The sequence below is a fragment of the Nannospalax galili genome, unplaced genomic scaffold (genome assembly GCF_000622305.1).
Source record: "Nannospalax galili isolate Female #2095 unplaced genomic scaffold, S.galili_v1.0 scaffold167, whole genome shotgun sequence".
Classification (NCBI taxonomy): Eukaryota; Metazoa; Chordata; class Mammalia; order Rodentia; family Spalacidae; genus Nannospalax; species Nannospalax galili.
Window position 1 is genome coordinate 5,598,257 of NW_008358534.1, and position 27,700 is coordinate 5,625,956.

A 27,700-nucleotide genomic window follows, 5' to 3' on the forward strand; every position below is an offset into this window, starting at 1 on the left:
TCTCTCCCTCCCTCCCTCCCTCCCTTCCCCCCATGCTATTCATTTCTGAGCTGCTACTGAGAGTTCACTTCTCCATCTACTACATTTAACTCTGAGCTCTGTGTGTGCAAAGATCGTGCTGTTCCCCACTGTATTTACAGTGTCTGCATATTATTTGCAATACAGTGTACACAGTACTTGATTGCCTTTGAATTGCTAAAGAAATTTTGTAATTGTTTTGATTATATTTTTCTGAGGTTGAAAAACCACACAAAAGATGACTGCAGCAACATAAACACATAAATTCATTATGGCAACTGCTTCCATCGAGTCAGAACATATTATTACTATAAGTAATTAGCATCAATCATTATCTGACCTAGGAATCACATTATTCACCGTATATGCTTGGCAGTGTTTAGAAACATAGCAATACAAACCTATTAAGGAAGTGAAGTGAAGGACTTATGGGAGGAACGTGTGGATAGCCTAAAGAAAAACCTCTTATAAATTGTGTTTTGTTTCCCACAAATTACTTTAGCAATGGAATTTTCTTTTAAAAGGTAAATAGAAAATAGAGCTATTAATCTCAAAGACTGACAGAGTATACTGAAGTATACAGGATTTAATAGAAACACAGACACAACCACCTACCCTGGGTGTCTTAAATCACTTCAGTATTACAGGCTACCTACCTGTAAACTAGTTCTCCTGATAGTGTACCAGTCCTGATGCCCAGATTAAACAACCACATGTGCATAACATAGGAAAGGGCCTTGGAAAAGCATCTACTCTCATCACAAGTTGCATCTTAGACATGCTAGAAGTTAGGGAATTCTTTATATAAAGTAGAAAACTTTCTCCACTGTAACCATTTATTCATTACTTCTATTTCTATTTTATGGAACCATAGTGAGCTTATCAAAGCAATCACTTGAGAATTCATGATTTTTAAAAATTTGTCTTTTTTATATGTCTTTTGTTTATCTCATGTGTGTATGCCTCCATAAGTCAGAAGAAGGTGCTAGATCATCTGGAGCTGGACTAACAGGTGATCATGAGTCACCCAATGTGGGTCCTAGGAACTGACCTTGGGTTTTCTGCAAAAGCAGCATATGCTCTTAACTGCCAAGCTATCCCTCCAGTCCCTAAATTATATTTATTTATTTATTTGTTTATTGCTTGTGTGAGGTGGGGGTGCATGCCTCACAACATATGTGCAGAGGCCAGAGGACAACCCTACAGTAGTTGGTTCTCTATATCATGTGGGTCACAAGGATGAAACTCAAGTCAACAGGTTTGGGGGCAAGCACCTCTACTTGTAGAGCCATCTCACTAGATCTAATCCTTGATTTTTTGAGATAGCCAACACATTAACCTCAAGTTTTCCTCATCTAAAACAAACATACTCATTTCTTCAAGGGTTCTCTAAGGACCACAATTTCTAGAACTTTGCTAGCCATTGTGTTAGCCACTTGCCTCAAGTGTTTATTGAAACTGAAATTAATTAAAAGAAATATTCTCTTTGTTATTCTCTTTCTAAGTCATGCTAGTTATATTTGTTGTGTTAGAGGTCACTGATAGGGAACATTTCACTACCAAAATAAAGTGTTATTGGCCAGTGCTGGCTTAGACCTTTCGTTATGCTGTTGCTGTAGCCTCTTCCTCTCTCCTCTCTACCTCCCTCTGGGTCTCTCTCTCTCTCTCTCTCTCTCTCTCTCTCTCTCTCTCTCTCAAAGAGAGGTACCCCTGTTTCTGTTTTAGGTAATGACATACTGAAAACTTTACTCCTTGAACAGAGTTTTTCTCCTGACATTCAGGGCAGAGAGTTTAATATTTATGAAAATGCTACTGCAACAAGCTCTGGGAACAAATAAGCATGTCAGTGTACTTATCCCCAAGCAATTGTGCAGTGTGGATTATTAAAGCCACTCATAGCTGCTAACATCATACTGCTCCTAATTTGGGCCTATGTACTAGCCTTGCCACTCCACTGGAGACCCATGCTGCCTCACATGGCTCTAGGCCTGTCTGTGTGTATCCTGAGTAGACATTTCAACCACTCGGCACACACACTTCCTGATGCCCACTGAGCTTGCAGCCCTGATTCAATGTCTAGCACGATGGCCTCTATTTAGGTGCCTGCCTTCCTGTTCCATCAGACTTCACAGAGAGAATAATTAAGAATTCAATTTGACAAGAGCAAAGAATTTAACCAATTACAGGACCCTTTTAAAGGGTCTATATCTGTATAAGTTAATTTTACATGAATATAGTCCTACAATAAAATTAAACATTCAGCATCTCAGTGAATAAGTTACTTGTTAGCAAACTAAGAGTAAAAGTAAAGGGTCATAAGAATATCAAAGAGGGTAGTTACAGTAGGAATGGAATTAATGGATGAATTAATGTTTTCCTTGGGCCTTTTAAAAATAGGTGATAAAGGGACTGGAGAGATGGCTCAGCACTTAAGTGCACTGGCTGTTCTTGCAGAAGACCCAGGTTTGAAACCCACACCTACATGGTGGCTAACAACCATCCATAACTCCAGTTTCAGGGGATCCAACACCCTCCTCTGATCTCCACAGGCATTGCCTGACACAGGTACACTTACATACATGCAGGCAATACACTCATACACACAAAATAAAAATAATTTTTTTTAAAAATAGGCAATAAACACATCTAATCTCACATACATAAAAGGAGAAATTAGTGGCTCACATAACTGAACCAAAAGATATGAACGGCCTAGTAGCAGGTAGAACCAAAACTTAAAATACTAGCTGATTACTCTCTCATGCTCTCATTCTCTAATTCAATACTCTCTCTCTCTCTCTCTCTCTCTCTCCCTCCCTCCCTCCCTCCCTCTCCTCTTATTCTCTTGATTTCCATTTTTTCTTTCCCCCAGCTCCCTTCTACATCAGTGGTCAAGGACATTTGGCTGCTGTCCTAAAAGACCTTGGCTTGATTGAGAAGAAACAATTCCCCCCCCCCAAAGAGGAATGAGATGCAGATATAGTAAACGAAGTATTATAAACTGTAGACATAGTTACTAAGTAAATGTCAGAATATTCCTAACATTTTGAAAATGCAAATGAATGCTGCAGTGGGTAGTGCTTTATTCCTCCTAAATGTAAGAAAGCATGTTTTCCCAACCTTAGGATGTTCTTTTGAGAAAATTAGGGGATATGTAAAACAATTTTCAGAGCCAAGTATGAAATGTTTAATTATCTGCTTTCTTGGTTTTTCCACCCCTTTGTTCACCTCCAGTAAAATTAATAGTGCTAAAACCTATCACAGTAAAATAAACAATAAACAATAGAAAGCTCCACACTTAGGAAACCCAGAAATGTTATATTCTTACCTATTTGGGTGCCATGAGATAAACTGGGAGTCAAGATACTTTTCTTTTTCCCATTTCTTCTGTGGTGCTGGGTAGTGAATCTTGAGCCTTGCGCTTGTCTACTACTGTACTACATCTCTATCCCTCAGGATTTTTGTGGGGACAGAAACAAGAGGCTATGGAAGGATGGTTGATCTGTTTTCTTTTCACATCAGAGCTAGAATATCCAACAAGGAATTACTGCTCATCTCCTAAAAGAATTCCAGGGTTTTAAGGAATTCAGCTTCCTATATATGGTCTATGGTCTTTTATCATCTACCACCTATGCCGAAGAATTTAGTTTTCTGCCACTTAAGACAGATTATTCACCTATGTGTGTTCCATGGCCTGTTTCAAATAACATTTTATTAAAATCCTAATGCAAATATTAATTTCAAAATATGTCATATCTCTAATCTCCCTCCCTCTATCCTTTCTTCCCTCTTTTACCCTCCCTCCTTCCCTCCCTCTGTGTCAGTATCTACTAGTAGCACACTTGCAAAATAATTTGAGTGTGCTGAAGGGGCACTGGGGATGACTACATATCAGAACAGTCTCCAAAGTGCACCATAAACTGAAAAGACTAAATTTAAATAGGAGAGGTTCCAGAAGAGGGACAGGACACCCAGAGGATTTCTGAAGAGAATAGGAATGCTCTACATCAGGGAGCTGATGCTGGGCTATTCCACTGGGAGCAGGATACAACCTACAAAGGAGGTTACAGTAATCAGCAGGCCAGTTTCCAGAGTTAGGATTCACAGGTTCATCTGGGAAAGGATGCTGACGTTTAAAAAAAAATCCCGTGGTGACACAAATGTTAGTGCTTGGGGAGATGTAGATCTCTAGGATTCTGGGGCTCAGGATGGAGGACCATAGTAAAGCTCAGAGATGAACCTCAGATTGTGTTTCTCACATGACCTTCCTTCTTCAAGTATTACTTTTAGTATTGTTTTCCTAAAGGCTCTGTTTTTGGCTGCCTAAAAGAATACTGAAAAGAGAAATGAACTATAAGAATAAGAGAAGTTATAGGCCTTGGTAAAGTGGGGCCAGAAATCAAATCTCAGCCTGGCATTTATTACATGTGATCTTAGGCAAAATGCCAAGTGCTGAGTCTCAGGATTCTCCTCTGTAAAACAAATTGATAAACCATCTTGTAGGGCTTCTGGGATGTAGGCAATCCCATGTAAAGTACTAGGCACAGTGTCTGGTACATTTTGGATTTTTAACAAATGGCAATGGTTCATAATATGATTTTGCAAATAAAATTAGGTAAATTTTTCTTATAGATATATTATTTAAACAGTTATGGGAGAATTTTCTCCAGCCGTATAGAATTCATAGAACTATCTCCTTCTGTCTTTCCCAGTTTCTCCTCCATCTAAAACACCATTTAATTTTATTTCATGTGTATGAATGATTGTACTGCCTGCATGTATGTGAGTGCCCCAATGTTGTGCAGTGCCACAGAGGTCAGAAGACGGCTTAGGATTCCCCTGGAACTGGAGTTAAGGATGGTTCGTAGCCACCATGTGGGTGCTCGGAATCGATCCCAGGTCCTCTGCAAGAGCAGTCAGTGCTCTCAACCACTGAGCCATCTCTCCAGCCCCTAAAACACCCTTTTTATTTATTTCATTGTAAGCAATAATATAACCCCTGCTTGGAGTTGACCAAATTATAGTCAAGATGACATAATTAGGGACTATCATCAGATTTCCCAGGAAGTGCTTGCAAGTGCTGTATATACAATGCTTAGGTAATACACTATGCTGAAACTGCACTGGGACAAATACAAAAGACACCTTCTATAACTGGCCCAGGTGGAGATTCCTTTCTTATTTAGTCACGGTCAAAAAGGAATTCTCAGGACTATTTTCTATTCCAGGTTTTTCTCTCACCTATCAGACACAATGTCTGTGTATCTGGCTCCCAGCACTATCCAGCTTAACAGAATGACTTGTGGTTTCCCCAATCCCCAAACTGCCTTGGCTCAGAGCATTTACACTTAAGCGCTCTACCATTTGGAATCCCACCTCCCCAATCCTTTTAGTCTTTGTTTTACAGGAAATTTAATCATCTTACTTGCTTATCTTCAGGTTTTCACTGTTAACAAAATGCCTTTTAAAGAACAAAGTGCCTTTCAGTCACTGTTTGCTGGAAAAACGAGCCAGTGCTCGTTATTAACGTTTAATTTATCATGCATTCTTCACTACAGCAAGTCAGTGAAGTATGTATCTTTAGATTTGCAAAGTACACTAGTGTTAACCACTTTTACAGCCTCTTTGCACTTATTGATCTTAATTTTTACTGAAATCTTTCACATTTCTAAGGCAAATGCTGTTTCAATACCACATTTATTTTGTTCTACATCTCAAAAAACGAGAACTTTCTCAATTTGCATTTCACAATAACAAAACTTTTATTCTTAATCCTAACAAACAGCAATAAAAGTGTGAACAGTACAATTAAGGAATCTAGATTCTGAAGCTAATAAACATTTTAAAGAGAATATCTGAAAAAATTCTAAAAGGAAAAAGAAATGAAAATTTCTTCACTGCTTAGAACTTTGACTGCTTTCTTCAAACACAGAGTGATGAATCGATCTGAATTTATTTAGACAAGCTCCTGGGCTTGTCTCCGGAGCTTGCACTGCCCTTCCCAGTAGGACCAGCTGTGTTAGCAGCAGCAGCCCTGGCTCTCTCCTCTTCTTCTTTGAGAGCTTCTCTATACAAGGCTGTGAAGGCAGTGGGGCTACTCCCACTAACCTTGGAAAAAAACTGCAGAACTTTCATCTTGGTGGTTTCGGCATAGGCTCTTGGGCCCCACAGGAACTCATAGCATGGAGGATCACTGCCAGGTATCGGCTTGTACTCCAAGTACTGCTCCATCACCAAATCTTCAGTGACGAGCTTCCTGGGATTCCCACAGATGAAATCATGCTTGTCAGGATACACACCAATAATACTCAGCACTTCCCAGATCTTCTTCTCAGGAGCACGGTTGCCCTCCATAAAGATCACAGCAAGGATTAGCACCAGGAGGCCAGTCTTCGGTAGGCCCTGCTCATTGCTCAACCTCCCGTCATAGCTGAGGTCGAGTATTTTAAAAGGCACGTAGGAGCGTTTGACATCATCAGCTTCCTTCATTCCAATGCCAAAAACTGCCTCCATGCATTCACAGGCACTCTTGAAGATCAAGGGGTAAAAGCTTTCGTAACCTTTGATGACGTTATTCATAATTTCTGCCTCTGTGATAGGCTCCTTTGTTATGTACTTGTCACTCAGAAACTTCACCAAATCAAGCATCTTCTTTTCTAGCTGAGTGTTGATCAAGGAATCAGAGTGGAGGCTGAATGGTGAGGTGCTTTGACCTTGCTTGACTTGACCACAGGACGCTTCACTTGGTTTGCTTGACATAGTGGCTTGGGTAGCACCAGAGGAGGAAGAGGCCTCCTGGGAACTCCCAGCAGGCATTTCCTCAGGGCTGCCGACCTCCTGAGGTGCAGGATCCTGTTCACCCACAAGGCCCTGATCTTCTCTTTTGGCTTGAAAGCCTTCCTCGTGCTTCTGGATGTGAGACATTATAATTTGTTTCTCCGATAACTGGCAGGAGATGGTTGATGGAGACTGCCCTGAGGGAGAGGGAGTGTAAGAATTGTTTTAAAAAAACTATCAGTATCGACCAAAGCTTTCTCAACAGTTTTCCAAGATAGTTTTCTAAGGCCTCACAGGCCTGCTGCCCTTTTGGTGAGCCTGTCTGCTAAGAACCTTTAGGAGGACATGACGATATTCTTGTAAATGTTGCCAGTTATGCTCACTCCCAGCTAGGCTCACTGTGGATATGTTGGGTCAGGAGCTGTGGGATAAGACCCTTGACAGAATTAAGGTGTGCACATTCCTGTGGCTCCTATCACAGCCTCTTCTCTATGATCTCAGGATTTGTAACTCAATTCTATATCCTTGCCCTTTGTTCCTAGAGGCTCTGTAAGGGAAATTCAGAGGGATGGGATCAAGTTGCACAGATATAAGCACAGACCTGGGTCTCATTCCCAGGAATGGCAGGTGGACAGGAATGGACTGTGATGTACACACCATTATGAAGTGGATAAGCCCTCTCAATAGCAGGAGTCATTAGGGGCTGGGCTCTGTCAGTTGTGTAAGGGGTCATCTTCAAACCGAGTCTTTCCTTGGCCTGAGGCCTCTCTCTCTAATGAACTGATTCTAGCCACTTGATGACATAAAATGGGAAGAGTGGCACAACAAATTAGAATATCAGAAGGTGGGGTTTCTTAGGGCTGATATTACATAGGGCAGGGGCCCCAACTGTCTAAGGTTATGGGGATCCCCTCAGTCTCCCTGTAGGGGCCTCTCACTGACTCCTAGGAGAACTTATGTGTCATTCTTGGGCTGACCTCTGCTGTGAAGGCACTGCCCTTTAGGACAATGCCTTCACCTCCTTAAGGCCAATGAGAAAAGTGAAAAAAAGTGCCACATATAGCCACCCTTGCTCAGGATCTCTTAGGACTAACACCAACTGCACAATCTAGTATGTACTTGAGTTATAGGTACATTAGCCTTCCCTCAGACCCCATCCCTCCAGGGACTATTCCCTTTGGCAACATGATTCTCATCCTCTCAGTCTCTTCCCACATCCAAAACAAAACAAACAAAACAAAACAAAAGCATCAAAAAAAGCAAGCAACAACAACAAAAATCCCCTCATATTTGTGATTTACCGAAACCAGCCAGAAATGAGGGCAGTCTCAGATATACATATCTGCTGGAGCTTTCTAGAGGCCACAATACAGTTAATCCCTGAATAAAACATCCTGACTCTTAATTTAGTTTTTAAGAGTGGGCCTAAACTCAAAGGACACCATTCCCCCCAGATATCTCTTGAAAATGAATCTGGAACTGTGTCCCTGAGTAAGGCCTCACCCATAACTTTACTCAAAATCATTTCTCCATCTTCAAACCAGGAAGTAGAAGCTGGATCCACTCTTATCATACCAGCCAAACTTGCCCTTCTATCTCTAGGCCTAAAACATCTCATACACTCTAGGTCAAGCAATACTTCTCCATCTTCCTTGTTTTCAATGAAGATACATGTGCTGCCTTTCAGCACCTTGATATGTTAGTTTTCAACCATACCTACATCCATTCAATATCTTTTTGGGGGGAATAGCAAACTGCCATTCGCAGGAAACAAAATCAAGTGCCCAGGTTAAAAGAGCACAAGGTTAAATGAGTTTGTCAAAGTGAATGAATTAAAAGTCATTAGTCTAGGTTATGTTCCCAATTTTATAAGACATTCCTAGATTTCCCTTTTTTTTAAAAAAAAAATGAAGCAGCACATTCTTTGGGATGGTCATGGGTAATGGGCCAGTCATGGGTGGGCCCATGCTAGGGGATCAGAATAGGTCAGCACGGTGTCATCTTAGTTCTCTGGACTAGGTGGCTTAAGTAGGGCAGCACTGGGAACATGATAGCTATTTGTGTGGAGGGAAAGGTCTTTCTTGCCAGATTGTATCTTTCTGGTATGGCTTTACTAGTCATGCTGCAATCCAGAGAGTATGGAGACTCTGTGCCAACAAATGGGACAAACCAGATCCAGCCATTAGTTGTTTCTTAATTTCGTTTATATAAAACCACGGGTTTTGAAAAAAAGAAATAACTTGTATTTTAAGATGTTTATCCAGCAGATGCTACAGGTGAAAATTGAGAGGAGCAATTTTAAAAAATTGAAGTGCAAGTTATTTTTAAAAGATTGAAATTAGCCCGGCGTGGTGGCGCACACCTTTAATTCCAGTACTCAGGAGGCAGAGGCAGGTGGATCTCTGTGAGTTCAAGGCCAGCCTGGTCTACATAGTGAGTTCCAGGATAGCTAGGGCTACAGAGAGATGTTGTCTCAAAAAAAGACAAAAAAAAAAGATTTAAATTGGTGTTGGAGAGATGGCTCAGCGGATAGGACACTGGCTGCTCTTGTAGAGGACTCGGCTTTGATGCCCAGTACCTACATGGTGGCTAATGACAGTCTATAACTGCAATTCCAGGGGATATGATGCCCTCTTCTGATCCTGACGTCCTTTTCTGACCTCTTCAGGTATTGCATGATATGGGTGCACTTACATACATGCAGGGAATACACTCATACACATAAAATAATAAAACATTTTTAAAAGATTTAAATTATAATTTGTTCCTGAGTGGCTAATACTTAATCCCCCCCCTTTTGGCTTATGTCTCAAGTTTATGAATAATAAATAAGATAATATAATTATGGCTTGTACTTGGGTAATACAGGGAATGTCATAAGAAACATGAACTTTCTAAAATTGGCAAAAAATGATAAAAGTTTTAGATATACAAGCAAGACTATTGCTTGTTTTGCTTTGTACTTTAAATAGCTTAAACAGATTTTTTGTGCTCCAGCAAGTAAAAATAAAGTTTTAAAACATATAAATATATATGAGCCAATTTAAATTAGTCAAATGAATTTATATAAGTTCCTTCCATTTGCCTAAGTTCATTAGATGTACACCCGGAGTTCCACATCAAATGTCAAATGTCAAAATGATGCTGCCCACTGATTGGCAGTCAGGACAGAATTGTATACTTTGTTGAATCTGTACCTGTGATAACTGAAAAGGCAACTAGAAATTTAGTATGATGATTTCCTTCTGTGGAGACCAGGTAATTCTGTATGGGGTCAAACACTTTCAAATAAAAGCAGGGTGATTTAGTCCTTGAAGGAGGTTTTAAATAAAGATAAATACTGATATCAGAAAAACACTGTGAATGGAAGCTTTTCCAAACAATAAAAAAGGAAGATGAAGACAAAATTAATTGGAGAGATGGAAGAATAAATAAGGTTAAGATCTTGCCCAATAAACTGGGTGGCTTTGGTTCAGTCTTTTTGAATAGGTGTAATTAATTCTTTATTGATTTGGGGAGAAAATATTTTTTAGGGGCTGGGGAGATGGTTCAGTGGCTAATAGTACTGGCTGCTCTTTTAGAGGACCCAGGTTTGAGTCCCAGCACCCCATATGGTGGCTAACAACTGAGGACACTGCATGACACAGGTGTACTTACATACAGACAGACAATACACTGAATACACACAAAATTAAAATGACAAAATATAATTTTTTTTATTTGAGTGTATTAGGTAAAAATAACCATTCCAAAATTCTTGGAGAGGTAATTGTTTAGTCATTGGTGCAAGGAAAAGGAATTTTAAAAACAAATAGGGAAATCTAATCTTATAAAGGAAAGTAATTTTTGTTTTAAATTCAGCTTCTAGCTGTAATAGAAAAATAGTTAAAGGGGTGCCACAATGTGACTGGGTGAATTTAAATCAGTATCTCCTTTAAGAAAAGCCAAAATGTGAGAAAAAGCCAAACTGGGAACTCATGAGAAACGGCTGAAGCCAACTGAAATCCTAAAATCTTTCGAGACTAATTTAATGCTATCTTTTTAGGAACAGAAAATTGTAATTTATGGGGCTTAATAAAAAGATTAGTGACAATATGTTCAAAATAATTAAACAACCAAATTTCATCTGGTGCTAGCTGTAAATAAAGTTTATTGATGATACTTGTAAATCTTTCAAAACAATTGGATTTATACCTTTAGCAAAGGCTAACAAAATATCATTTGCTTAATTAAATATATAAGCATTAGGAAATTTTTTCAAATAAATCGTATTGCAATATTTACCAAATATTGACAGAAGGTGCAGTTACTGGCCATGCCTTGAGTGATCCATTTAAAAATTAGATATCAATGTCTAGTTATTGAAAGCAGGCACAGAATGAACTCCAGGTAGGTTCATTAAATGTCCAAAACATAAATTCTAACAGTCTGCTACTTTTTAAGGATTGTGTAATATTTAGCACAAACTAAATGCTCATAAATAAAACAATATCACACACATGTGCACACACATATGCAAACACACACAGAGACATATAAAGCCAATTCTTGTAATACTTAGCTAGATCAATGATTAAATTGATTTACATAGGTTTTCTTGAACTTTTAATTTAGAAAATTTAAGACTGTATATAACATCTTTAAATCTCATCTTTTAAATATCTAAATACCTTGCTCAAATCTTAATAATATACTATCAATATTTCCATTCTTGTACCCTTCCAACATTTTCCCTTTCATACTAATTATCTTAATATCATGAAACATAAATAATGTTAATAAATTTACCATCGCTGTGACATTTTATGTGGGGTAGTAAACAATGTCTATCCTCTCAATACTTTCTAATGACAACTGTTTGATTTCACGAAAGTGTACAATAAACCAATTGTGCCAATTAATTTAAGTTGGAACTCATAGAGTAGCTGAGAACAAACCATAAGAATTTTACCAGTATAATCTGATTAAGTAACATCTGAGCCAACAAAATATCTTTATTGTCCAATATGAATCACCTAATGCTGAATCAAAATATGTTAAAATGGGTTCCCAAAAGTTGGTAGGGATTTTTAATCTTTTTAAATTACATCTAATGTGAGAAGTAAAATATCTGTATTCTTTGGGCTAAGTATGGAGCTGGCTTCCCACTTATCATTTTAATGCATGGAAAGCTTAAGGGTGGCTCCCATAAATTTGTAGGCATTTTAAAATTTTACTTCATCAATGTGATAAGGAAATTCTTTTCTTAGGGCTGAGGATGGAGCTGACATGTTTTATCCTTTTTAGGGCAATGCAAGCTTAAGGGTGTTTCCCCTCCTCCTGTAGCCTAAGGGGTAGGCAATTGCAATGGAGGTTCCACCCAAGTACACTGTTAGTAACGTGATTGTGGGATTTGGGGGTTTGGTGTATAATTATTCTTGACAGGATCTTTAAAAATATGTTTGTTTAGGTGAGAATGCTCTTCCATACCTCAGCTTTACAACCATGGCTGAGGGAAGGAGGGAGGGAGGGAAAACAGACAGACAGACAGAATGTGTATACTCATACAGAGGTCGATTTGGGGTATCTTATTCCTTAACCTTTGAGCCATTTTTCCAGGCCATTACTGCAGTGTTTTGTTTTCTAGGTTTTGGGCTTTGTTTTTTTTTTGAGACTGGATCTTGCTATGTCACCTCAGTTGACCTGTACCTTACTATGTAGATCAGGTTGGCCTCAATCTCAGAGAGATCCAGCTGCCTCTACCTCCCAAGTGCTGGAATTTACAGAAATCTGCAACCCACTCCGGCTCACTGCGGCAGTTTTTCAGTTTCTAAGTTTTAACTATGTCAGCACAGTTGGGTTTCTAGAAGCTATTTTCTGTCTGGGAGAGGTCTCCTCAGCTCTATAATATACCCCACTTTAACATCCAGCACAGCTTGGGATGCCTCCTGTTCCTGAGTCAAGGAAAAGGACTTCAGAGGAATGGCCCTCTGATTCCAAAATGGAAGTTGGGCACGATCTACATTACGTCACTGTCTTCGGATAGTACAACCATATTGGGAACAAAGAGGACTACTCTATTTGTGACAAAAAGTTACTCCCTCCCTCCCTCATACATACACACACCCCTATGACTTTTCCTATGTACTCACCTTGAAACAACGGGCCTGTAATTCCTCCTTCGCGGACAAGCAGACGAGCACCTGGTGTCCTTCCACACGCTTCGCCGCTGGCTTCCGCTATCCAAAGCGGAAGCCGGAAGTCAGTAGGTGTCACTTCTGCCTACGTCACTTCCTGTTTCCTGGAACCGTTAGTCAAGGAAGGGTAGCTCAGATCTTGTTCAGTTATGGGGTACAATACATCATGAAGCTAGATGGGGGCTCATGAGAGAGGAAAAGAGATTTTAAGGCACTGCCGGTAGAAGGTAATAGAACACGTCACTTCCTGTTTCCTGGAGCCGTTAGTCAAGGAAGGGTAGCTCAGATCTTGTTCAGCTATGGGGTACAATACATCATGAAACTAGATGGGGGCTCATGAGAGAGGGAAAAGAGATTTTAAGGCACTGCCGGTGGAAGGTAATAGAACACGTGATGTGAAAGCACAAAGGGGCATACTACAAGTGGAAATGAATAAACTTAGGGGAGGGGAGGGGTGGGAACGAGACGTAAGAATGTGACTGGGCAGGGGCAGGACAGGACAAGGCTGGGAGAGGAAGTCAGCCAAAATAAAATATGCTTGAAAATGGTCGTCAGAATTCAGTTACTTTGTATCTTAATCATTTTTTAAAAAAGCAACTTTACATTAGAATCGAAACTGTTAACTAACCCAAGGTAAAGCAGGCCTTTAATCTCTTTAATATATTAGTAAATATTAATAAACAGTGATTATTCAAAAACATATCATTAATTCTGGGGCTTGGGAGATAGCTCAGTGATTAAAACTGCTGGCTTCTTTTGCAAACGACTGGGGATAGTTCCCAGTACCCACATGGCACCTAACAACACTTGGTAACTCCAGGTCCAGGGATTCCATTGCTGACTTCTGACCTCCGCATGTGGAGCATGTGGTGCACTTACATGCATGCAGGCAAAACATAATAAATAAATATATAAATAGTAAAATAAATAAGCAAATCTTTAAAAATATCCTTCATTCTTAGCTTGGTGTTATCTAGATTTCTGGTACCTCTTACCTTATCTCTTGGACTGTTTCAGGCCCTCAAACCAATGCCTTCACTGTACTAAGATCACCAATACTGAGCTGTGGGGCAGCCTCAGTGTGACAGGCTTATAAGAGTTTCAGAATAAACAGGGATAGCTGTGTAGATTTCTGTGCTATTTTCTCTGTCCTTTGGACTGAAGGCTACCTCACTCCTGAAAGTATTTGTATTTTTTCTTCATAGAGCCTTCATGGCTTGCCTCCACAAACTCCTCTCTTTCCCAGAACACTTTGCACAGAACCATGGAGGATGCTGAAATGCCTGTTCTCATTTGGACAGTCCTGACCTTGACCTCCAAATGCTAACAACAGGATCTTGTTTCTATGGGATCCCCTTTCAAGGTAGCAAGTTAACTCAGCTATTGGTAAAGTTTCTTACCTTGATCCAGAGTCCAGGACGCCTCCCTTTACTAATCTGAGTCTTGCTGTCCTCAAAGACTCTCACTTCCTGAGAACCTATAAATTCTTCCTGCAGAAGTAAAGGTCCACAGCCTCTGATTTACTTTTATTTATATGGTATTCTGTTACTAACAATAATGGTAGTCTGTATTTATTCACATTTTTGTTGCTAGTGTAGAAAAAAACCTGATTGTTGTATGTTGATATGACATGCAACAATGTAGTTGAACTTTTGAAAAGTGTGCCTGTTGTAATCTCTTGGTTTCTGTGTGGATAAACATTTCTTCAATTAATGTCAGTACTGCTTATTTCTAAATTTAACATTTTTTGTCTCTTTTTCTTGCCATACAACTAGAAAGGCCCTCTGGTACAAGACTTACTAAGTAGGAAGAGGATTCATTTAAGAGTTAGGTTCTACTGGGCTCACAAACATTAACATTAAAGGTTTGAGACATCCTGTTGTTAATAGGCCATCAATCATACAATATTACTGTATTTCAGGATCTCTCTGTCTCTCTCTGTGTCTGTCTCTCTGTCTCTCCATCTCTCTCTCTCTCTCTCTCTCTCTCTCTCTCTGTCTCTCTCTCTCTCTCTCTGTGTGTGTGTGTGTGTGTGTGTTTTTTTTTTTCTCTCTCTCTCTCTCTCTCTCTGTGTGTGTGTGTGTGTGTGTGTGTGATTAAGTTAACCAGAAATTTTATGAGATAGATTAGTATTATTTAATTTTTTGTGGTGCAAGAATTTGAACTTAGGGCTTCACACATGCAAGGCAAGCACTCCTCCACTGAGCTATTGAGCTGTATTCTCAGCACTAAGATTTTATTACACTTATCAATTGATTGATTGATTGGTTGATTGATTGATTGATGTGCATCTGCCATGCTGCATCTGGGAAGGTCAGAAGACAGTTTGCAGGAGTTGGTTCTCTCCTTTCACCCTGGGTCCTGGGATAGAATTCAGGTCATTAGGCTTGGCAGCATGTACTTTTCCCACTGAGCCATCTCACTATATGTTATTTTATACTATCAAACAGAATATGTTAGTTGTTCTATGACATTCACATGACTACTAAAGGGCTGAGCACTGTGGAGTGTTTCTAAAGTCTATACTTCTACCTGTGTCAAATTGAGTACAATTTTTATTCTAAAGTGTTTACTTCAAATAACAGATAAGGGGCTGGAGGGATGGCTCATTAGTTAAGAGTTCTTGCTATGCAAACATGTTGACCAGAGTTTGAACCAGCACCCACAAAACAAGCTAGGTATGGTTGGACATGCATATAACCCCAGTACTGCGGGGAGGGACAGAAACAACAGGATCATTGGGACTTGCTAACTGCCCTCCTAGCCAAAATAACACAAGCTTCAGGTCCATCAAGAGACCCTGCATTAAATGAATAGGGTGGAGACTGGTTGAGGGCGACACCTCATGCCTTCCTCTGGCCTCTATGCACCCACCAACACACATGTGCATACTAAACAGACACTCTCATACACATACATACTCAAAATAAATAACACAAGGTTGCAATCTCACTTGCTTATAATTGGCAAGCAGTATACATTATACTTATTTTGAAGTAATCAAATCAGAATGGACTACAAATGTAATCATTTGGAACTCATACTTAAGTTTTGAAATATAAAAAGGTATACAGTAGTTAGCTAATACTTCCATCTTCATTTTTTTTTGCATAATCTCATGCACACAATGTGCGCTGGGTTCTCCAAGAAAATGAGCAACTAAAATCCAAATGGCCATCTAAAGAGAAGCAGTGATCAAACAGTAGACTGCCTACCTTCATACAATAATGAGTAGTGTATTTTTTCTAAAGCGTTTACAGTCAGAACTTTTATACACAAAGCCTCTTTTACTTTAAGAAGACCCACACGGTGACTCCAAAATCAGCATACAATCACCAGTAGCTCATTTTTGTATTTTATACTTATACTTGCATATTTTCCTAAGATAATACAGAATGTGTGCTACCCAGACCCTGTCATAAGTGAAATGTCTGCCCCTTATACAGAATAAATCCATTTTGAGTCTTCTGTAAAGGATAAGTAGATAATTAATGATGTGATTTGTTTAGTGAACCTCTAAGTCATATGATCGACTTCTGATTTAATGAATAGGTGAAAATAATGCATATTTTGTTTTGGCTACATTTCCTTAGAAAATGAAATGATACTTTAAGTGGCATTTTGCTATCATGGTGGAGAGTAGTCTCATGAGATATGGCAGTGCTTGGCCTAAAAATAAGATAATTCTATAATCAATTTAGGAAATTCTGATGCATGAGTCTGTTTACAGTTGTCTTTTATCAGATCAATTTTAAGTATGTCTTATTTTTCATCAAACCACTTGGTCTGGTTGGGGGGGGTATGGAGGGGCGAGGGTATCTAAATTTGCTGAAGAACTGTTGTATGACGTATATGAAAGTTCAATAGAAGTGTTTTAAAAATGTGAACTATATCATAAAACTTGTAAATTTTAAGCATTTTTTTCAACAAAATAATGAGCATCTCTATTTGGAGGTGCTAGAAGAAATTCCAAATTAACTATATTCAAAATTAATTGAATTTTCCCCACAAAGTTTTCCATAACCTATCCTGGTGATGGATATTTTTTTTTACCCAATAAGTAACGACAATTCTAGGAGTCATTTAGACAGTCTTAAAGAAATGAAGAAGAGGGAGTACCCTAATTTTGCCTCTCAAGGCATCAATTAAGAGAGAAAGCATTTCATAGGAATTCAAAGGATAAGACCAGAGACTTTATAATCAGTATGCATAGAGACATCTGTTCTCCCCATGTTGATGTGTAACAGGCAAGTTATAGAATCAAACTAAGCACTCATCAATGGATGAGTATATATAGAAAATGTGATCTATATGCACAATGGAATGCTTTAAATCTAAGAAATTCTGTCATTCTTAACAACATGGATGGTCCTGGAAGACATCGTGCTAGGTGAAATAAGCCTGGCACAGAAAGATACATAGAACATATTTTTACATATATACTAACTCTGAAACATTTAAAGTCATAGAAGTTGAAAATGAAAAATGCTGGCTATTAGAGACTCAGAATAGCAAAATGAGGTGGTGCTGGTCAAAAAGGAGAAAATTTCATTTAAATAGAAATAATCACTGATAGTATTTAAGGTGATGAATACATTGATTATTTTGATACAATATTTACATTGTATATAAGTAGATAGACATAAAACATTGCTATGTGCCTCACAGTTATAGATAATTATAATTTATCAAAAAGTAAAACATTTTTGAAAGGGATGCTGAAGGAAAACATAACAATGTAGCCAAAAAGCACACATTTAAGGATGTATGACATATTAAAAGTTTTCAGATATATAGGCAAGTCTCACAAGGCAAATAGGACAAGAATCACATTCAGGAAGGCTTCAGGCAGATAACAACACAGGGTGTTAATCCATTATTTTATATACATTAATATGTTAAATGTTAAATTATACAAGTTTTCATATTTCTATCTCTAACTCATCGCATAACAGGCATTACAAAAATTAGACCCTCTTTAACTGAAATATTCAGTATCTTAAAAAGAGATAAAAGATGTTCCTAGTAGTATAAGATTTTCAATGTTGAATGATTTTTGCAACACACATATGTTAATTGTATGTTTCAACTGCAGATGACTCAATAAAACCTGAATCCAAACAAAGAACAATCACTTAAATTCAGCAGTAAATTCAATGACCTTTTATTTGGAATTAGAAATTTGTCTAGTAGCTGCATTTTAAATGGTTCACTCTACTTCCCAACAAGTTGTCAGAATTTAGAAACTGTATAGAAAAAAATAATGTCATAAATCCTTTACCTGGAATGTAAAGAGGAAAGATAGTATCATTGGGAAACCCATTCCCTGTACCTTCACTTAAAATTGGCTGAAGACATATTTAAAGATTATTGACTTGATTAGGTGTCAAGCTATTAGGCATCCTGAGAGTACCACTTTAGACCATTCCGGCTCTAAATATGGGGTAGGACTCAGATACAAGCTAATGCATATCACCAGGGGACAAATAACTAGTATATTATATATGCAATGTAAAATATAAAATTTCTCTTGTGTGTCATTGGGAACCATGGAAATGATTTAGCTGTGATGCTGCCATAATCCTGTTTAAATTTCTGATGCATCACTCTGCCTGCCATATATAGAAGATTCTCTGAGCAGGGAGAGGAGAAAGTATGATTAAATGAAGAAAATGAATCTACTTAGAAGGCTAGTGACACAGCCTACCAAAAAAATGATGTGGCATTAAATTAGTTTCTTCCTGCAGATATGAGTAGACTAGCAAATTCAGAAACTCTTCTCAGAGATGATGCCATAGGAACAGTTCAAAGTAGATTGGTTGTGGATGATGAAGTAAAGTTAGAAATGTAGCATGATTTACTTATTCATTCACTTAAAAATATATCTCAATAGTATGGTAACTTAAGATTTGCATAATGACAAAACCAACTGACATGCCAAGGTGGATGGGGATGATGCCATGGACTACCATCTCAAGACGAAGAGCTACAGGCAATCAGTGGATGATAATGAAGGAAGAATCAGTTTTCTTCAATACTCCCTGAGAGGTTATCTAATGCCAAGTGGGCAGCCCTAAATACAGGTACACACATGGCTACCACTAAATGGACTCAGTACAATTAATGGGTGCTGAGGGATGGAGAATCAGCATTCTTCAGGGACTAGACCCCTGAGATGTTATATAACTCCTAGTGAGCAGCCATAAACACAGGAACACACATAACCACCACTAAATGTGTGTGTGTGTGTGTATGCAACAATAAAGAAGAGGAGCGTGGGCAGAATATGGAATGAGTTGGAGGGGAATTGGAGGGATGGAAATATTGTAAACACAATACCATGTATGAAATTCTCAAAAATAAAATTAAAAAAGAATAATATATATTGTGATAGGTAATAGTGATTATTAACTTGACTGCGTTGAGGAATACCTATGGATTAATAAAACATAGTTTTGGAAGTGTTTGTGAGTGATATTCTAGAGAAGATTGATCTATGGTAGAAGAACTAAGAGGGGAAAAAAAAAAGTATTCTGACAAGGGCCACAGCACCTTGCAATAACCTGGGAGGCTGGGTAGAATAAAAATGTAAGAAAACAAAGCCATCTGGTATGTACAAGCTTCATTCTTCCTCAGCAATTGTATCTCTCACTGCTGCCTTCACCTGTGGACATCAACTCTAGTTCTTTCAACCTTTGAGGGTAGACAAATTAGCAATAATCCGGGAAGCTTCCAAGCCTTCACCCTTGGAATGTAAATATATCACTGGTTCCCTTGTTCTAAGGATTTCAGCTCCTTGGAATGAGCAAATACCAGGTTCTCTACTTCCCTAGCCTACAAACAACCATTGTTGGACTACCTAGACTTTAAGTAAGCCAGTTCAGTGAATCACTTATTATAATGAATAGATACAAATAAATATACATCCATATTTATATTAAGTTGTGTTTTTCCTCTAGAGATTCCCAACTAATACCTCTATCAATTCCCCCTGCTATGTGCCAGGAGTTACTAGATACTGGAAATCTGAAGACCAGTAAATATAAGTCTTGTCTTTGTGTAAAAGAAATAGAGCTGGACACAAAGGTTTATAAAAGAGCATAATAGAACCAAAGTAACAAGTGAGGAAGTGATTTTCTCTACCTGGGAAGGTTAAGGAAGACTTCACGAACATGTAAGAATTATTTAGATGATCATGGATCATTCTGGTAAAACCATTCCTGGCAAAGAGAGCTGTGAATGAAACTGACTTAAAACGACAAACATAAACTTTTTTGAGTAATGAAACCTTGGGTTATCTAACCTGTCTCAGTATGTGTGAGGTTGAGGAAGGGAGGAAAGAGAATGGCCATGGACAGTTAATGAAAGATAAAAATGAAGAGGTAGAGCAGCTCTATCATAAAGTGCTTTGGGAAAGTCCATATTCTTTCATTTGATCTTGTCTTAGGAAGCAACACAGTCATTAAAGATTTTAAAATTGGGAAGTGATATGCTATCTGTTGTATTGGGGAAGATCCTTTTATTTGAAACTTAAAAACAGTTCTACAAAGCTGAGCATGACTTTTTGTGTGTTTACGCACTAATATTTTGTTAGTTCTCATACTGGAGTCACATTGAAAGGACGTGAATCCTGGAGCTTGAAAAGATTTGAATCCTGGGTCCTTCAGCTACTTATTGAACATTGGGAATCAGTTTATTGTTGACTTTTTCCATTCTGCTAAATGAGATGCTGATATTGCCGACTTCACTGGGGCTAAGTGCTGGTTCACAAAGGTAATGTACAGAAAATATTTGTGACAATGCCTTAAATATAGAAATCAGACAACAGAAGTAGCAGAAAAAGGTGACACTATGTGGTTATGAAACTATCTACCATGCAAAACATTACCCTTATCAGGAACTATACCTTCCTTACCGTTTCCACTTCTGTGCTTCTAGGGCCTAGCATAATGCATGGTTAGAGTGGACAGAGTGATGTGCTCTTCGGAATGTCCTTCAGTGAAGTACTCATTGTTGTAGCTATTGGGACTACTGTAAGATGTCCATATTCAGTAATCATATCAGAGATCACTTCATCTGCAGAGAGGTACCTTACTAAAGGTTATAAATCATGTCAAGGTGGCCTGAAAACAAGTCATTGAGAAGTACGTAGGCCTGGCCATATCCACCCATTTTGGAGTGGATCAACTCTGGCAACAATAGTTACAAAGGTCCCTGCCAGGTTTGAAGGAGGCTGTTATTTAATTGCATCAGAAGTTAACTTGCCCCACTGATCATTTGTGTTTCTTTCCTTCACATCTCCATTGGTTTGGATCTCAAGGGTACAGATTAGGAAATATTTGGCATATTGTATTCCATCTCAGAAGTGGCTTTCTGGGTAATATAGCTCACAATTATGATATTTATAATAAACAAAATTTAATTATAAACAAAACAAATTTTATTTGAATGAATTCTCATCTTATTTTGGTTGCCAGGGTGAGAATCCTGGGATTTATGTGTTATTTAGTCCTTCCCCAATCATTTAGATAAGAATGTAGTAAACAATGAGCTCTGAAAGGAAAATATATTCTTTCTCTTCTATCTATATTCCTATGTATACTGGAATAAATTATATTTTGACAGTATGCAAATTTCCGTCCCCAAAGCATTTCAGTTGGCTTCTTGCCTCGTAATTAAACCATGTTCTTCCTTGAGGATATATTTTTTAAAGGCTTGAATTTTAAGAGAGCACTAATATAATATGAAAAGAAGTGGTGTTGATAATTTATTCTTGGAGAGATTTCAAGCTCAATACATTTTTAATATATGACATGAAGTAAATCAAATCTTTATACATATAGACATTCAGTTTCTTGTTTTTAAAAAAGTTTTTCTTGTGTAGAAAAGAGCCTTTAGTCATGGTTTCACTTATTTGTCATATTCTCATATATAATAATGTTTTTATATTTAATGTATAAGTTTGTAAGCTATAATTATAAAAATCATAGCTAAAAACTTAATTCTACTGTATATAGGTGAGGGAAAGGTACAATTTGCTGAAAGTTTGGAAAGTATTGTCTTTCATTTTTTACCTTTTTAGACATTTAGGTCTAACAAGATTGGTAATGCCTATAGCTATTCTAATTAGAATTCCATTCCTTAACAGACTATATAGTCAAAGCAGAGGTATGTATAGTAGAAAATATATAACTCTAGATTCCAAAATAATGCACATGAATGAAATTTCTGGACTTTCTTAGCTGAGAACTGACTTAACCAGTGATGATGATTCAAAAAAATATGAATGACCATCTAAATTCTGATTGCTAAGAGAAGTAATGAGACAGTTGGAAAATATAAATGTAATCTAAAGCAAGAGCATTATATTAATAATTATCACACTGGACATTCAAGACCCAAAGAAATCATTTTTCAAAATTTTATTTATTATTTTTATTTTATGTGTATGCATGTATTGCCCACATGTAGGTAAGTGCACCTGTGTCATGCAATGCCTGTGGAGGTCAGAAGAGGCTGTCGGATCCCCTGGAACTGGAGTTACGTACAGTTGTTAGCTGCCATGTGGGTGCTGGGATTCGAACCCGAGTCTTCTGCAAGGACAACCAGTGTTCTAAACTGCTGAGCCATCTCTCCAGCCCCAAGCAATCATTTTTTAAAGTCACACATAAACACCTTCTAGTTTAACACACACACACACACATACACATATGCACACATACACATCTTTGCCTTATTGTGCACACATGCATACACACACGCATACACATATGCACACACACACATGTTCACAAATGTGTGCACACAAGCACACACACGCATACACCATCATTATAGATGAAAGTATGACCCTTTCTAGGACAGAGCTCTTGCGTCTTAAATTTCTCCATAAGGAAGATCATTCCCCTAAAATATCATATATTAAAGAACATATGTTATAGGGGAATGGAGTGATGGCTCAGCAGTTAAGAGCATGGGCTGCTCTTGCAGAGGACCTGGGTTCAGTTCCCAGCACTCACATGGTGGTTAACAACTGTCCTAACTCTCGTTCTAGGGGACACAGTGCCCACTTTTGGCCTTTGTAAGCATTGTGCAACATAAGAACACTTACATACATGCATACAGGCAGTATACCATACATATAAAAAAAATAAATAAAACAAAGAATATATGTTACCAAAGAGAAATATATCCATATCCAAGAGCTCTATATTGGATGCATGCTTGTGTAATATAGTATGTCCATATGTTCATATGTATTTGTATATAGATTAAGGAAAACAATTTGAAGCTTCCTTTATCTTTTGATCACCATGAAAAGTGAAAGAACTGAATCTATTTGAATTCCATAATACTGAAATTTGGTAGATTTAAGTGATCAAACCAAAGACAGAGCTGAATATCAATTTGGACTTCTGTGATGCCTTTCCTGATATCATTACAGTATGTTGATATAAATATGAAGTCATTGGTTCAGACACATACTAACTTAATAATGTCAATAAAGTTAAAAAATGACTCGGAATAGAAAAATTTAGTACCAAAGAAAATTGGAATCACCTGAAGAACAAAAGAAAAAGGATCAAAAGTAGAGTCAATTTTGCCTTAAGTTTGATATAAAGATATAGTACATCAAATTGGTCTTAGAGGTATTTCCAGTGTGCTTCGTGTGTCTTGGTATTCATAGTTAGAGAATGGTGGTTGGATTTGTTCAGTTCTATCTAGTATTTAGCTCCAACATGTTTCATCATTTAAAAATATATAACCATAAAATAAAAATAAGCAAATATTATGAAGAAAGTTTATCTCATCTCATTTTATAGGACATAGGATTAAAGTCATAGATCTTCAGAGATCATACAAACTGCTATGTCAGACATATATCCAGTTGTATATGGATTCATTCATTGATTGAGCAAATGTGTCATAGTACATGCATCCACATACATAAGTTATGCAAAAATTGAGGACTCAAATATAAATAAGACTGTCCTTGAATTAACAGAAATCATAGTCAGTGCAACATAAACATGCAGAATAATGCAATATAGTAGAAAGAAAAGTACGAATATCTGGGAGAAAGAACCAGAGACTAGTGGCCCTCAAAATGTACAAAGAATTAGGATGTGCATAGGAAAGTGTGCTGAGGTGGCTTTGGAAAAGGTAGGGATGCACAAGCAAAGTGTCTCATGATCATTAGGAGTGAATCTGGCAAAGAAATAGGACAAAGTGCATACCAGTTAGAAGAACTCCTAGACACAAAGACTTTGACGGAAGAGTGAGAGGCAGTCAGGATGAGACGAGTAAAGTAACAAAAGTAACAACAATGTCAATAAAGCGGGAAAGTTCATTTCCAGTCCTGTTGCAATATCTTATCATTTCATTAAGCAACTCATTTCAAAAAGCTATCTTTATACAGTTAGTATATTTGTTTTAATTTATATCTTGCCATTTCCAAAAGAAGCTTGAAATCTGTGCTTACTATAAATTGTATCCATGTGAAAAAATAAATTTTGAATACCTCAGGTATTGCAAAGTTATACAAAGGAAGATCAATGTAGTAAATCTCTTACAGTTTCTCTAGATGTTTAGTACTGAAATTGGCTCAGTCCTGGGCATTTTCAAGCATTTCCTCTATTCAGCATACTCATTCCCGCACACTACTAGATTCCTGCGAGTTTTTGTTGTTTTGTTTGTCTTAAAATAAAAATCAATATTAAATGTCATCAAAGGATTATTCCACATCTATTAACATGATCATGTGGTTTTCTTCTTTTGTCTTTTGATAGGGTGAATTTACTCTCATATTTGAGCGTGGACTTAGCTTGCATTCCCAAGATTAACCCTGGCATGCCATAGCAGCAGAGGCTTGCAGCTTTCTGAAAAGTTCCACATGGCAGCACACTTAGGCAAGCATAAAGATCTCATCATTTTAAACTCATCACTCACTACTGGAAAAAACTTTCTTTGATAGGCTACTGTCTTTAAAACTAAGGGCCAGTTTTCTATGAATGGCATTAAAAATATGTGGCATGCTCATTTTAAACTATCACCCCAGTTTCATTTCCCTATGCTTTCTTCTTGCTTCATACTCCAGACTCATCTCAACATCCTTATTACTGTCTGAATATATTCTGCAGAGTTTTACATTTGTTCATGTATCCCTTTGACTGAAATGCTACATATCTATGGCTTACTTCCTTAATTGCTAATAAATTCCTTCTCTTGGAGACTATTGCCATTTTGTTCCTTAATAGGAACAATTATTTATAATTGAACAAAGAAATACACATATGAAGTCCAACAGAACTTTATTCAAATCAAGCTTCAGTTTTTGCTAGGTGAAACCATGTACCAGTTATTTGTCCATGCAAGGCCCACATTATCTCAATGTTAAAATGAAAACACTGATAATACTTGGTGTTAGGATCATGAAGATTAAATAACATAATAACCATGACACTTTAAGCATGATAATTGGCATGGAACAAGTACTCGAAAATGTCCCTTACTATCATTAGCATTTCTCTCCTTTGATAAGATTTCTAGAATCATATCTGGATATACACAACTTTGCCTCTGGCCTTGCAAATAATGAGGATTCGGGAAGCAGTTGTTAAAATGAATTGATTCCAGAGGAACAATGACCCGTTTCCTAATGGGTAGTGAGTAGAAGGCTTGTAACAAACCAAAGGTTTGTTCCAATCATACACTTACCTATAACCCAAACTTAAGATTCATTTAAGTTTCTCAAGATTCTGAACATATGGTATCATCTGGATGGTATGTGACTTTTTATTGGGGTTTAGACTATGATATATTGTTAAGATTTTTTTATTAACATAGTATTTTATAGAATTTTGAGTTTAAACAACTTGTTTCTTATTTTTTTCTATATTTATAATTCACTGAGTAAAATAATTTACTAGTCACAGTTGAGTGGAAAACCACCATGAAACCACAAATTAGGGTAAAACACTAGCTTCTTGATATATTTGTACAAAATGTAATTTCCCTCTGCTCCCAATATAATTTACTATATAGTACAGTCTAATTACATCTCAAATATTTCTTTTCTTTTTGTAATACACTAAGATATTGGCACCAGTTAGTGGTTATGTGAAATATGACTAAATAAGAATCATACCAACTGTAAAACATCCCACTCAGAGTCTACTTAGTGCAAGAGGATAAGGCTGTGCTGAAGCATACAGCTATTAACATGGGATAGCAATCAGGAAGAATGATGTATAAATTGTTAGAAAATGTTTAAAATACACATTTAAAGTAAAAAGCCATTTGTTTTTCTTATCAAATTAAACATATTATCTGTGATAGCCCACAGCATTATTCAGATAAATGTGTGTAGCTCAGAGAAATTGTACAGGATAACATACCCAATATAAGCCTGTTTTAGAAATGTAGTTATTTACTTAATAATGTGGAAGAAAGACCCACATAAGACAGTTTCAGTACTCCCTTACTGTAACAATGAATTGGCATGTTTTTCATATAATATCTCACTATGTTGCCCAAACTGGCCCTGAACTAGTGTGTCCAAAGGGCTAGGATTATAGGACTATATTGGCACAACAAGATGAACTGCCATTATTGAAAGTCATTTTGAAAGACCCAAGAATGAGCCTCAAATGTGGGTTTGAATAATCCTAACTGCATTCATACTGATTACAGAATTTTAAGATTTAGCCCTTTTAAGGTTTTGTTATGGATTTGTTTTACATTCCTCATCCTTGAAGCTTCGTTGTTCTCACAAGCTGAGTTTTTTTGTTGGACAGTGTGGTTTGCCTTGGACAGTAGAGAAAAATGGAAGTAATGGTGAACTAGTTTTGAAGTTAGCCCTCAAGAGCCTTGTTTGTTTTCACATGCACATAGACCTTTGTTATTTCCAGAGAGATAGCACAATGTTGTTTATTTGATCCCCAGAGAAAAATGAGAAAAAAAATGAGTTCAATTGGTCCCATAGCAGAACCCAGCATAAATTAGTCAATTACAAGGTCTGTAAGCAAGCAAATTTGAGACTAGCAGAGACACCCAGCAGAGTCTGGTCTATAATATTTCACACACAGATTTGTGAGCTAAGCAAAGATATATGGGATACTGAGAGTTTATGGTTGTTATATATTATTGTGGCTTTGGTTAACTGATAAAATATGTACATGGCATGTAAAAAAAGTTTACAATGGGGCCTGGAGAGATAGCTTGGCAGTTAAGAGCATTGGCTGCCCTTCAGAGGACTCGGGTTCAAGTCCCATCACCCGCTTGGGGGCTAAAAACCATCCATAACTCCAGTTCCATGGCAATGCAATGCCCTCTTCTGACCTTCCTGGGCATTGCACAACACAGATGCATTTAGGTACATGCAAGCAATATACTCATACACATAAAAACAAAAATAAATAAATTTTTTTAAAAAGTTTACAAATCATATCATGATAAAAATTCTATTGTCATGAATGAAGAACCAATACACTTACAGACTATTTTAGATGCATACTTTCAGAATGATTTTCTTTCTATCTTAATTTCCCTACTTACCATAAATTTAAAAACCTAACTATATTCCCTAATGGAAGCCGATTGTCAGGAATTAAGCAAATTAAAAATTCTCTCAATTAGTATAAACTGTTTTAAATTCTATCTTAAATTTTTTCCTCTAAATTTACAAAGCAATATTTTTCTTTTAAATCACACTTTTATGTACCTAGTTG

General features: G+C 37.4%; 1 protein-coding gene across 1 annotated transcript; it reads right to left on the minus strand.

The window, feature by feature from the left end:
* Positions 1–5,970: 5,970 nt before the first annotated feature.
* Positions 5,971–6,942, minus strand: LOC103724692 (putative MAGE domain-containing protein MAGEA13P). Its single transcript, XM_008821803.1, has one exon. It carries the CDS (start codon positions 6,940–6,942, stop codon positions 5,971–5,973), a length of 972 nt encoding a protein of 323 aa, XP_008820025.1.
* Positions 6,943–27,700: the final 20,758 nt, after the last annotated feature.

Coding starts and splice junctions, on each gene's coding strand:
- LOC103724692 (XM_008821803.1), bottom strand. CDS start 6,942: ATGTCTCACATCCAGAAGCACGAGGAAGGCTTTCAAGCCAAAAGAGAA.